The sequence below is a fragment of the Cucumis melo genome, chromosome 4, assembly GCF_025177605.1.
Source record: "Cucumis melo cultivar AY chromosome 4, USDA_Cmelo_AY_1.0, whole genome shotgun sequence".
In the NCBI taxonomy this organism is placed as follows: Eukaryota; Viridiplantae; Streptophyta; class Magnoliopsida; order Cucurbitales; family Cucurbitaceae; genus Cucumis; species Cucumis melo.
Genome location: NC_066860.1, coordinates 19,437,796 through 19,452,510, shown reverse-complemented (window position 1 = coordinate 19,452,510; position 14,715 = coordinate 19,437,796). Strand labels below are relative to the sequence as shown.

Sequence of the window (14,715 nt, the reverse complement as noted above, 5' to 3'; positions counted from 1 at the left end):
AATGTCAAGTAATTTAAAATAATATTGACACTTTTAACATGTCAAGTATTTAAAACAAAAAAACAAAAATTATGAGTTTTTTCACTCTTTCTTATTCTTGACGCTTTTTTATGTTATTTGACACTTTCTATTAAAAGCGTCAAGTATATCAATTATAAAAGCGTCAAGTAAACCCAGTTTTATAGTGGTGATGATAGAAGAATCGACGGACAAGTTAACAGCCCATCTAGAATTTACGTGCGTGGAGTTTGCCAAAGAGGGATACCGTGAGAAAGGTATTGATGATGACTGACGAATATAACTTAGTGAGGCTTATTCACTAAGGAGGTTGTTGATAATCAATATGAAGGAAGACGCTATTATAGTTAAATCTGATGTTGAATTCGTGAGGAGAAGCAAATTGTCTTCAAGAAAATTCTTTCCTAAATTCAGGGGAAGCCTAAGTTTATCTGTGTGATGTCATAGTTAATGAAGATTTGATACAAATAAGAAAGAAATACCTTATCGTATTAACTATAATTCGATAAGAAATATGAAGGAAGACTCAGCTAGAGTTAAATCTGATGTTGAATTCATAAGGAGGAGTAAACTATCTTCGAGAATATTCTTTCCTAAATTCAGGGAGAGCCTGAATGTATCTATGTGTTGTCATAGTTAACGAAGATTTGATACAAATAAGAATGAAGTACCTTATCGTATTAACTGTAATTCGACTAAGTTGAATCTTAATAATATTACTTATCTGAGCTATATCAGCTCCCCAGGCGTAGGTGACATTTACCGAACTGGGTTACCAAAGTCCTCCGTGTTTTTTATTCTTCCACTGTTTATTTAGCTATTCCAATTGTTATTTACTTTAAAATTAACTAAAGGAATATGATTATCTCACACCGTTTTTCAGTGTACCAAATCTTGAAGAAAAAAATCATTTAGATTTGGCTACTCAGTCAAATCTAAACGATCATGTACAAAGAATTGATAAAATAAATCGTTCAAGTTTAGCTATTCAAATCTAAATAGTCAAATCTAAACAATTGTGTACCAATAGTCAAATCTAAACGACCGTGTGCCAAATATATTACGTGTGTTGTTAACTGCATGATTGACGGGTCATATTTTTTTATTGTGGGTCTGTGGGCTTTTTTGTTTTTTAAATTATTCGTATAAATATTTTGCCACTTTGTTATATTTTTTAAAAAATCTCACAACTTTCTAAAATTGTAAATGAGAATATCTTCATTTATTTTACTAACTATACCAATTAGTTTTAAACTTAATGTTAAATATTAACGATTTAAAACAAGCGTGAGAATTGTATTTGTACAATCATTTATATACACACACATATATATATACACATATATAGTTAGTTAGTTGTAGTCATATCTCTTTTGAAAGTATATTCATTTATAAATTTATTTTCTAAAAAGTTTTTAACCAAGCATGACACATGTTCTCTAACCAATTTAATTAAAAAAAACAAATTCACTCACATTCTACTCAAATGCTATAATTTACATGTTGATACTTGACAAATTTTCTCTTTTTCAAACAAAATTCTTTTTTTTTTTCCTTCTAAAATTATTGAATTGGAGGGAGATACATGGAATTGAATAACATCTGCTCTCTAATAAAAAAAAAATGGGGAGGAAATAGAGTAGAACTTCAAACTCACATTTGACCATCATTATTATTTCTCATATCCTATGGTATCACTTTCATTTGAACTATTCTGATTGACTTGAGACTTAGTATAACAATAATCCAGCTAGAACACATATTATATTAGAGACTAAACTTAAATGGAAAAAGAGCAATTCCCTTCAAGTATTAATGCTTAAATGGAGTAAAGAGAAGAAGAAAGCCTTGGTTCTGCCACAACATCAAGAGGAAATTTCTTTGGAGTTGAAAGACCAAAAACTTCATCCATATTCAAATCTTCATTCTTCATATCTCCACTCAACTTCCAAGTAAACCCATGCAACAAATTAGCTAAACTTGATTGAATAACCTTCAAGCCAAGACTATAACCAGGACACATCCTTCTTCCCGACCCAAATGGCAAAAGCTCAAAGTCTTGACCTTTCACATCAATGTTCTTTCCCATGAACCTTTCTGGCTTAAATTCAAGTGGATTTTCCCACACTGTTGGGTCTCTACCAATTGTCCATACATTCACAAACACTCTAGTGCCTTTGACTATGTCATACCCTGCAATTTGACAATCCTCTCGAGTCATTCTTGGCACTAACATTGGAGCCACTGGGTGCAATCTCATTGTTTCTTTCGCAATTGCATCGATGTAAGGTAAATTTATAATGTCTTTCTCTTCTACCCATCTTTCTCTTCCAATTACTCTGTCGAGTTCTTCTCTTGCCTTGTTGAATATCTCTGGCTTTTTTAACAGCTCTGACATTGCCCATTCTACTGTCACTGCTGAACTCTCTGTACCACCTGCTATAAGGTCCTACATATTTTGAAAGAAAGAAAACCGTAATTATTCTTATGAGTTTAAAAGTATCTGTAAGATCATTTAAAAATACTTGAAAATATTTTTAGTCATTTTGAAATATTTGCCCTAAACATGCACTTATATAATTAATATTAGGCTAAATTACAAAAGTTTGTAGTTAGTTTTGTTGTTTGTATATAAATAATATCTTTTGAAAGTGGACATATTGCTTTAAGTTCAAACTACTGGTAAACGTAGAAATCCATTTGAATTTCCTTTTAAGAAATTGGGTCCTGGAAGGGGACTAGGTCTTAGTGCATGTTTGTTCCAAGTCAACTGCATTAAAATAATAGACAAATTTGTCTATTATTTTAATGGATTACTAATATAATACATGTGTGTGTGTGAAGAAAGAATAATTTTAAAAGTGGCAAGGTATAGACTCTAAAGGAAAACAACTTGTGTATGTGTATGTGTGGATTACTAATATAATATGTTATTTTGTGTTGATTACTAATATAATGTGTGTGTGTGTTGAAAAACAAGGTATAGACTCAAAAAGGAAAACAACTAATTACCTGAGTAAAAGCCTTGACTCCATGTCTTTCAAGTTTAACTTCAAGATCAGGATCATCAGCCAATTGCAACAAAACATCCACCATATCTTTAGCCACGTAATTCTCAACTCCCTTTCTTCTTTCATTATGTTCATCCAACACATGTTCAAGAAACCTATCAAATTTCTTACTCAAAGCCTTCATTCTCTTCACATACCCTTGCAAATCCAAGAAATCAATCCATGGAATTGAATCCCCAATATTCAACACACCACTCAGCAAAAACAACTCATCCAACATTTTCTTAAACTCATCTGGACTAACTATCCCATTTTCTGATTCATCCGTATATTTTTTTCCCAACACCATCCTACTTATCACATTCAAACTCACCGTAGACAAATAATCCTTAATCTTAATTACTTCACCACAAGACTTATAAATTTCTCTAAGCAGAGCATTCATTTCTTCCTTACGTATATACTCATAAGAATCAAGTCTTCTTGCACTAAAAAGCTCCATCAAACACATCTTACGAGCCTGCCGCCAATAAGGGCCGTACTGAGACCAAGTAATATCGGAATAGTTATAAGTTGTGTATTTTCCCGCCGCGGTTTTCGGGCGCGACACGAAATTGAGATCTTGTGTTTTGAGGAAAATCTTTGCCATTTCAACGGAGGATCCAACGACCACAGGGAATGATCCGAAACGAAGATGCATTATGGGGCCGTATTTTTTGGAGAGTTGATGAATGGATTGGTGAGGCAGAGAGCCAATTAAGTCAAGGTTTCCAATTAGGGGCCATGGTTTTGGTCCGGGGGGAAGGTTGAGTTTGCGGCGGCGGATACGGCGGGAGAGGAGGAGGATGGCCAAAGTGGCTATCCAAGCAACAACTACATAAGGAAATTTCATTTCCATGGTGATCAATTTGATGGTAGAAATGGGGATTTGTTGTGATTTGTGATGGTGGAAGTGTGATGAGGCTTGAAGAGGTATAAATAAGAATGGAAATTAGGTAGAAATAGTAGTTTTAGTAATCTGAAAATTGCAAGTTAATTTCGTCAAAGTTGTATTCATAATTTCTTTGAAGTTACAAATGAAATTCTTGTGAACCTACAACACGTTGATTTTGAGTGGGTGAAGAGAAAGACAAATGATGGAAATTTCGCCATTATTCAAAGGCAAAATCATAGTGGACTATGTCAGTGTGAACACGTAGGGTCGTTAGGTTTGTTGCATCATTGGATAGTAACACTAAGAATATTAATTACAACTCGGCTCCAGACAAAATATTTAAATGGAATATTTTTAAATATAATAAAATAAATTAAAATATTTATAATATATATTAAAATTTTGGATTCTATTGATGGTAGAAATGGATGAACTTCTATCTTTGTCTATCAATATGACTAATAGAAACATATTTGTGTCTATAAATGTCTATTATTGATAAAATCTAAAATTTTGCTATATTTTGTAAATATTTTATCAAATTTATCATTTTTTATAATTTCTTTATTTTAAAAATATCCGTACCACCTTTGGTTTGTGGTCATATAAATGACTAATGTGCAAATTATGTGTATAAACTATTTTTTAAACCTCCCAAATTCTTGAAACATTAAACTAGAGATTAAAAGTGCATTTTATCCCTTTAATTTTGTAAAAAAAATTAAGTTCAAATAAGAGAAATTTTCATAAATATAACAAACAGGTAAAATATTTACAGTGTGTAATAAAATGAAAATTTATATGATGTTGGTCAATTTTTTTAAATATTCCAAGTTCGCTCTTCCCTTTTATCGTTTTTCTTCTCCTCCTCTTTCTATGTGAATATTTTTTTATTTCTATCGTCTTTCTTTTCTTTCTTTTTTTTTAAAACTTTTATTTGATTGAGGATCGTGTATCAAATAGAAAAGATCTTTTCTATTTTTTTTCAAACTGTTATTTGGTTGTTCAAAATCATGTAGTAAATACAAAAAATCTTGAAAAAAAATCATTTAGATTTGGGCTACAAATCTAAACGAGCATGTACCAAAATAATCTTTGAAAAAATCGTTTAGTCAAATAAACAATTGTGTACTAAAAAATCTGTAGAAAATCTTTAGATTTGACTACCCAAATCGAAAAAATCTAAACAATCAAATATAAACGATCGTATACCAAATATAAATATAAATGATCGTGTACAAAGAATATCGCAAAAAAACATTTATATTTGGCTATCAAAATCTAAACGATTGTATACCAAACAATAGACAAATCTAAACGATCATGTACCAAATATATTACGTGCGTTGTTGACTGCTTGATTGATGTGACATTTTTAGTATTTTTCATCTTGGGTCTATAGGTTTTTTCATTTTCATAATTGTGCGTAAATATTTTGCCATATTTTTTAAAACACCCTTAAAATAATTGATACTAAAATTAATTATTTAGTATTTTAAAATAAATATCCTTAATTACATTAATTTACTATTATCGACACTGTCAAACTAAACTCATGTTTGTTACTCATTTTTCAACACTTATCTTCCAATAATTTTTCATATCTTCTTCCCTTCCAAAACGGTGGGTTTTATCTTTTTCCATCTTCTATCGTTTTTATTTTATATATAATTTTGGGGCTCTTGCAAATATGACAATTATAGTATCATAAATTAGGCCCATAGCACATCATTTTTACATTTGCAAAAATAGCAAAATTGAAGTTCATCCCGCATTTTAAAAACGAAATTACGAAGCTACCCTTCAATCATTATTAATACTAATATATACGGTTCATACACCAATATATACCGTTGATACACCTGATTTGTTTTGCTGATGTACTCCTCGTACACTTTTTTTTACTCTCTAATACTTCACTGATACATATTATTAGTTTAAAACACTTGATATGTTGTTGATACACTCAATCAATTAAATACACTTGAAGCACTAAGAATGATACACTTTATATATCGTTGATATACTTGTTATTGTTTCCTGATACACTCGATAGATTTAATACACTTAATCACTTGCTAAACTTCATTGATACATATTATTAGTTTGATACACTTGATATGTTGTTGATATAGGTGCTCAATTGTTGATATACTCAATCAATTAAATACACTTTGATGTACTAAGAATGATACACTTTACATATCGTTGATACACGTTATATATCGTTGATACACTTGTTATTGTTTGCTGATACACTTGATAGATTTAATACACTTAATCACTTGCTAAACTTCGTTGATACATATTATCAGTTTGAAACACTTGATAGGTTATTGATACACTTGCTCAACTATTGATATACTCAATCAATTAAATACACTTAATGCACTAAGAATGATACACTTTATATATCGTTCATATACTTGTTTGTTTGCTAATACATTTGATAGATGTAATATACTTAATCATTTTCTAAACTTCATATTGATACATATTATTAGTTTGAAACACTTTATATGTTGTTGATACACTTGCGAAACTGTTGATACACTCAATTAATTAAATACACCTGATGCACTAAGCATGATACACTTTATTATTGTCGAAACAGTTTTGTTATGGTATGTTTACAATCTTAATAACATGTTGAACATCATTATTGCCTATAGTCAACAAATTAAAACTGAAAGTTCAATACATGACTCAACCTGAATTTCAATATGAATCAAGTTCACAAAAGAATCAAAATGATGATATCACTCCATCAACCAAAACACAATTTGTTTTATAATCCACGTAGTAATGTTGCTCATCCCAATGACCACTCTGAAAAACAATTAATGTCAATTTAACCATAACTACAATGAACTGCAACAATTTGGAGAAAATAAAAAACACTTAGTAAGTATATCAATCAACTAATACATATAATATAAGTATATCATACCGCTGATATAAAAAACTGATACAAATTAAAAAAAAAAACAGAACCGAAACGTAACTAAATAAAACCAAACTAATTTACGAAGTTTCTTTCGATAAAAGATATTAGGAACAAATAAAAAGAGATGAGGAAGAAAAAATCATAGCCCGAATTTTAATAAATAATATATGAGCAATTCACATAAATAATATTAGGCCTTCAAAAAAGGGGAAGAAATACATACATAATTCTTGTTTTCTCGGAAGATAAAAATGAAGAGAATAGGAGAAGAAGACGAGGAGAAGATGATAAAAAAAAAAAAGAAGCCGACGAAGAGGGAGAAATCTAAAAGAACAAAACTGAAGAGAGAAGAGAAGGACGGTGGAAAAGAACAGTGGAAAAGAGGCAAAAGAAGACGAGGAGAAGAGAAGTAGGTGAATAGGAGAAATGGTGAAGAAGAACAATAGAGAAGAGAAGAAGAAAACAAAAAATGAAGAACAATAAAGAAAAACGAAAGAGGAAGAGAAAACAGCAGAGAAGTGCAATTTTGGAATAATGAAAAAATAAAATAAGAAATATCAACCAAAATTAAAAAGTTGCTATATTTGCAAAATTGAAAAGGTTAATGCTAATATTGCTAAATTAGATTTTTATTGTGCCACCCAATATAATTTCCCTATAATTTTATGGCAACTATAGTTCCTTTCAATTAATTAACAAATAATAAATCTATTGAAATATTTACTTGAGTAAATATTAGGTGTTAAGTCTATTGTAATATATTATTGTTCTTGATTCTTTTTTCTTTTTTCTTTTTATTTTTGAAATGTTCTTCCAGATTTTTTTTCTTCATGTTATAAATTTACCTTTTTACGGTATACATTTTCTTTTTCTTAATTTTTGAAAATTTTTCTTTTTTTCTTTTTCAGATTTTTAATTTAAGAGAATTCAAAATATTCTTTCAATCAATTGTACATTTAACTGCACATTATTTATCATATACTTTTATTGTCGTTATAACACTATCGAGTGTACACCTAATGGGATATAAACATAAAAAAATTCAATTTGAAAAATAGTAAAAAATAATCAAGGACCCTTTAGTTAAGACTACAGCTAATAATGTTAGTAATAACTTGTGAGACAGCAGAGAGACAGCAGAGTAGATTAACACATGAGACTTTGTTAACGCAGTTCGACTAATATTGTCTACGTCTGGGGAGCTGCGCACAGCTCAGATGAGTAATTTTATTAATATTCACCATAAACACCAAAAACATCAATACAACTTAAGTGTACTTCTCAGTACTATAACTATATGACATGTGTATTAATATCAAACTCCAAGCTCCCCCTGGAATAAGGATGACTCTCGTCAATAGCATCTGACTTCAGGCTCCCCCTAAACGTATGCGTGAATCAACTATGAATTAAACTAACCACAGATTCATTCTATATATTACTCATCTACAAACTCAACTTTTAGTGATCATGTTGCTTTCGAAGTCATAAGATCAAGCTACCTTTTGTTACGGCGCTTCAATGAAAAACGTATGATACTTCTTGCGTCAACAAAACTTATCTCTCTTTTTCTACGTGATACAGCCCGTCTTCAAAACTCATATATATACATATATGTCCAGATATACATGTATAAATATTGTATCTTTAATAAGATCCCTAAAGAAAAGGAACTTATTTTATTCTTAAAGATAATTAAAGAGATTCCAAAAATATAGGAGAATCAATTATTCATTGAATATCTTCTCTTTTAAATAAATCATATAATTAAAAGGTATTCTTTTAGACAAAGAACACTTCAACAAACTCCCCCTTTTGTCTAAAGGAATTTCTTTTCTGGTTCAACACACAGTGCTACAGAGTCAACTGTTAAGACAAACAGATGATACCAAGTCATGACAGTCATCACCCAATCAACATATGTTATAAATCGCAACCTTCAATTCTTAGTGAAAATAAGGACATTCATTAAAAGAACTTTCTCATAACAGAAGACAAAAGATTTTATCATAAAAAACAAAACCTACAGTCGTCACAAAGAATATAACCAAAACAGCCCAAAACAACAATATCCATTTCTGCCCAAAACAACCAAAAACAGAACATCCACTCCCCCTTTGAACTGGAAAATTAATGACATCAACCGGAGGATGGCTGCTGAAGACTAGTAGATGGTGCCAAAGTCTTTAAATGACGAATGAGATCATCAACCTCTAATCGACGTTCAGACAACAGATCGATAGAGTTAGTCAGTGCTCAAGATTCAGAAGTCAGAGAATTAACAATGCGGGTAGCTAACTCACGATCTACATAGAAGCCTTCAGCAGACTCATCCTAGTCAGTAGTGTCAAAAATACGTGGGCCACGAGTCGGATGCACATCATGGTCAATATCAGGCACATGACTACCTTGAAAGAGTCTGTAGCTAAGGGTAATTGTTTTAGGTTCAGGTCCAAGAGCATTAGTAGCACTAAACACATCTCCATTTAAGTGAAGTAGTAGACTGGAGAAAAACCGTGGAAGAGCAATTAGAACCTTAACCCCAAAAGAGCCAACATGCCTCAACAGCTGATTGTAAATGAATGCACCTGTATCTACTTTATCATCATTGCAAATTTGATACAAAAAAGTACCTAAAGCAGAAGATATGCTGGAGGCATGAAAGGAAGGGAACCAATTAGCAATGCCAATCTTGTGCAGGATGGCATATTTGATGCTGAGAGTAGCTGCAGGAATCCCATTTACAGGCCATGTGGACAAGGTCCCACCAGATAAGACAGTAGCTAGAACCTCAGTAGGAGGACACGATGGAGAGCAGTCAATAACAACAATATTTCCAAGAAAACCATTAATCACAACAAGAGAAATCACAAATTTGAACCCTCTAATATGAACCGTCTGATAATCAAGGCTACTTGGATTGTTAAACTCATCAGGCAGATTGACAATAAGTTCTCTAATTAGCTGAGGATAAAACGGACCAACATTCGAGATAGTTTTTTTTCAAACCAGCCCTATGGATAAGATCCATGATACTCATGCAGGATTGGTGTTTATCAGAAATATTTACCTCATCGGCAATTCTCTGTTGCACCACAAACTTCCAGCGTTGAACATTTTCCTCGTGGTGAAAAGAAATTCCATCAATGGGAACAGATGGAATATTCGCAAGAATTTTCTTTCTGCCTGTTTTGGTAGTGATATTTCTCCTAAGTTGTTGAGTTTTTCTCTTTGGAGGTTGAGAAACCTTAGGAGATTCTGGTCTTCCTTCAGTTGATGGAGCAGTGAGATCATCAGTAGGAGGAGGAATGTCTTCAGGAGGTATGTCATCTTGGTTAAACAAAGCAAACTGATCTTCATTTCGAAATACACCAGTTTATTCCTCATGTGCAGCAGTAGTGTTACCAAAAATTTGTGCAGGCACAGCATCATGTTTTGAAGCAGGTGATTTTGATCGAGAAAGGTGAACAGAAGGAGAATAACCTGAAGGCCTTCTGGAGTAGGAATGAATACCTCTTCTGTTGATGAACTCTCTTGAGAGTAAACGGAACCCGGGGGATCAGAAGGAATCTTCTCAGAGATAACTAGCCCTAAGGTTTTCTTTAACAATCGAATTAATGGAACATCATTATGATCATCCGAATCCATATCCGATACAACGGCCTCAGGAGCTCAAGGTGTATGCATAACAGGAGAAACAGGAACAAAAGACTCACCAACTTCAGGTTAAGACTCAGGTCGTAAAGATTTCTGTAATCTACTAGAGGCCTCTCCCTGTAATTTTTTAGATGGAAGCTAATAGGGTCTCCAGGGAGGAGTGCTTTTGAACCGTCAACCTCTTACCCTTGCTTGTCGTACCGGTGGAGGCAAATAAATGGTGACATTAGGTGCGTCTTCAGACTGCTGAGACACATAAGACCCCTTACGAGTATTTACCATAGCGAACAAGATTAGAATAACTGAAGAAAAAATTTCAACTGTTGTATCAACTTCAGTGTGTGTGACGATCATGATAAACTCAGTTTAAATAGCAAGAAATAGTTTAAATAATAAAAAAATTAAAAGCCCATTAATGCAAAAAGAAACTCTCCATCTGTCGAAAATACATCTATTTATTCCTAAAACGACGCTGACACCCCTAAAGATTTGGAATGTGGAGACATGCGTCGCCTTTATAGCTGGCCATGAATTTAAGTGCGATACACTCCTAAACTAGCACGTAAGTGTTCGAATGAATTTGCATCCAGAGGCTTAGTGAAAATATCGACTAATTGTAAGTTGGAACGAATATGATCAAGCCTAATCACTTTATCTTCAACAAGTTCTCGAATAAAATGATTTCTTATGTCAATGTGCTTTGTTCGACTATGTTGAACTGGATTCTTCGTTATATCAATTGCGCTCATATTGTCACAATACAACGTCATTGTATCCTAATCAAAGTTATATTCATGCAACATATTTTTCATCCAAATCAACTGTGTACAACCACTACCTACTGTTATATATTCAGCTTCAGCTGTAGATAAAGAAACACAGTTCTGCTTCCTACTTAACCAAGAAGTTAGATTGTTTCCTAAAACGAAACATCCTCCAGACGTACTTTTACGATCATCAGCCGAACCTGCCCAGTCAGCATAACAATATCCAATAAGAGTGGGGGTGGTATCATAGGAATACATCATTCCAAAGTCACTAGTCCCATGAACATACATAAGAATTCGTTTAACAGCTTCTAGGTGAGAGATGAAGGGATCGGCCTAATAACGGGCCCATATTCCTACAGCATAAGCTATGTCAGGTCGACTTGCTGTTAAATACAATAAGCTGCCTACTATACTCCTGTAGAGTTTGTGATCAACTTCTGTACCATCAGTATCTCTTGTAAGTTTAACATGTGTCGTAGCTGGAGTCCGCTTATTTCGAGCTTGTTCCAAACCAAACTTTTTAACCATATTCTTGGCATACTTTTCCTGAGATATGTCGTCATTCTTTTGCTTAATTTGAAGACCCAAAAAGCATGAAAGTTCTCCAACCATGCTCATTTCGAATTCTAACTGCATGATGTTAATGAAATTATTTACAAGATCTAGAGAAAAACCTCCAAAAATGATGTCATCAACATAAACTTGAGCAATCAAAAGTTGATCAGATTTCCTGTGTATAAACAAGGTCTTGTCAATTTCTCCTCTGGAATATCCTTTACCACTTAAGTAAACAGTTAGCCGTTCATACCAAGCTCTCGGAGCTTGCTTTAGCCCATATAAAGCTTTGTTGAGCTGATACACATGCTTCGGGTGCTCGGAATCAACAAAACCTGTTGGTTGAGCAACATAAACCTCTTCATTCAAATATCCATTTAAGAAAGCACTCTTTACATCCATCTGATATAATTTAAATTTACGTATGCATGATATACCAAGTAATAATCGAATGGCTTCAAGTCGAGCAACTGGAGCAAACGTTTCATCAAAGTCAACACCTTCAACTTGAGTATACCCTTGAGCTACTAATCTAGCTTTATTTTTCGTCACAGATCCAGCTTCATCGATCTTATTTTTAAATACCCATTTGGTGCCAATAACGTATACACCTTCTGGCTTGGAAACTAACGTCCAGAAATTGTCTCGCCTGAATTGGAGTAGCTCCTCTTGCATAGCATTTAGCCAATACTCATCCTTAAAAGCAGAGTCAACAGTAGAAGGTTCAATGGTGGAAGTATAACATAAATCAACAACCATCTTCATGTAATCAATCTTTTCTTTCCTTTTGGTCTGCATCCCAGCTGATGGATCACCTATTATGGAACTTGCCGGATGATTTTTCTTCACATGAGCAGATGGAATTAGTTCTGATTTTTTAGTGATGATTTCTTCTGATGATTTTTCCAAACTTTTGCCTGGATCATCAGATGGGTTATCAGCTTTAGAAACTTCTACAGTACTCGTAGTTCTAGCTTCAGACATGTTTGGAGTCTCATCTTCCTCATCATTCATCTGTTTGATAGCTGAATCGAGATCATTTATAACTAAATTGATTGTTTCCATAACACTCTCAGATCTGTTATTGAAGACTCTATAGGCCCGACTGTTCTGAGAGTACCCGAGAAAGATTCCTTGTTCTGACCTTGCATCCCATTTCTAACAATATTCCCTGTTGGTTAAGATATAACATGTACTTCCAAACACATGGAAGTATTTAACATTTGGCTTTCTCTCTTTCCAAAGTTCATTAAGAGTAACAGTCGTTCCAGTTCTAATAGTTACCCTGTTATGAATGTGACAGGCAGTTTTTACAGCTTCTACTTAACAACATAGAGGTAAATTTTTGGCATGTATCATAACACGTGCCATTTCTTGTAACGTCCTATTCTTTCTTTCTACTACACCATTTTGTTGAGGAGTTATAGGTATAGAAAATTTATGGTGTATTCCTTCTAATAGACAAAAACTGTTAAAGCCTTCATTATAAAACTCTTTACCATGATCACTTCGGATCCTCGTTATCTTCTTCCCTTTTTTACGTTGTAGCTTCAAACACAGATTTTTGCATATTTCAACAGTATCTGTTTTTCCTTTGAGAAAGCAAACCCAAGTATATCTTGAGTAATCATCAACTAACCAGCACATACCTCTTTCCTCTCAAACTTTCTGTTTGCATCGGACCCATGAGATCCATATATAACAATTCCAAGACTCTATTGTATAACATTCTTTCAGACTTTTATGAGTAGACCTTGTATGTTTGCCAATTTGACAGTCTCACAGAAGAATTTTCCATTTACATCTAAATCTGGAATTCACACAATTGCTTCATTTTTAATAATTTTTTCCAAGCCTCTCAGACTGACATGCCCCAGCTTTTTATGCCATAGCCACGTTTGATCTGATCTTGTCAACTGACAGATGTCTGACATATTTGAGTTCCAGTGATAACATTTATCAGTTTGTCGTTTACCACTCAAACAAATCTGATTTTCTTTATTCATAACAACACAACCAATATCATCAAAACTGACTTTGTAGCCTTGATCACATAGTTGACTTATACTGATCAAGTTTACTTTTAGTCCGTCCACATACCTAACCTCGTTTAGATGTGGTAGGTTATTTTTATCTATGGTACCTTTAGCTATAATTTTTTCTTTTGCACCATCACTAAAGGTAACATATCCGATGACACAATTTTTTAAGTTTGTAAAGTATGACCTGTTTCCAGTCATATGTCTGGAGCACCCACTATCAAAATACCATGCATCATCTGCGGTCTGAACAGATGTAAAGGCAATCTTACATCTTTCAGCGGATTTAATTCTCTAGACCATGCGAGGCTGTGTATAGCTCCTATTCCAGTATTTCTGCTGATGCAACTGGACTCGTCTTAACTTATAACAAATTGACCTGATATGACCTTTTTTACCACAGTAGTAACATGTTCTCCCAAGAGATTTAACTGTACTCCTGATGCCAGTCTCTGTATGAGTCATTTCATGTTCAACTACCTTTGAGGCAGGAACAAACTTGATTTCAAATGTAGCTTTAAGACTACTTGCAGAGGCCACAAATCCCAAACCATATCTATGAGAGCCATTATGTCCATAATTGAGTATTGAATCTAGATTCTCCGTTCTTGAGTTTAGCATTTTAACGAATTTTAAAATCTGATCATTCTCATTCTGAACCTCTCTCAATTTTAACTTTAGAGAAGATATTACAGACATCAACCGTTCATTTTCTTCTATAAGATCTTGAATCATTTCCTCTTATATAGCCCTTGCTTCGCAATCTTCTTTCCATAGAGCTTCA

At 33.2% G+C, this 14,715-nt stretch overlaps 1 protein-coding gene across 1 annotated transcript; it reads right to left on the bottom strand.

Annotated features, from left to right (window-relative positions):
• Window positions 1-1,653: 1,653 nt before the first annotated feature.
• Window positions 1,654-3,995, bottom strand: LOC103499163 (trimethyltridecatetraene synthase-like). The gene is made up of 2 exons (XM_008462086.3): window positions 3,031-3,995; window positions 1,654-2,467 (listed from the first exon to the last, which is right to left on the bottom strand). Exons 1-2 carry the CDS (start codon window positions 3,925-3,927, stop codon window positions 1,838-1,840), a joined length of 1,527 nt encoding a protein of 508 aa, XP_008460308.2. The 5' UTR covers window positions 3,928-3,995; the 3' UTR covers window positions 1,654-1,837.
• Window positions 3,996-14,715: the final 10,720 nt, after the last annotated feature.

Excerpts from the sequence above, each read along its gene's own strand:
- LOC103499163 (XM_008462086.3), bottom strand. The coding sequence starts at position 3,927 with ATGGAAATGAAATTTCCTTATGTAGTTGTTGCTTGGATAGCCACTTTG. Across the intron at positions 2,468-3,030 it reads GAGTCAAGGCTTTTACTCAG|GACCTTATAGCAGGTGGTAC; the intron begins GTAATTAGTTGT and ends CAAAATATGTAG.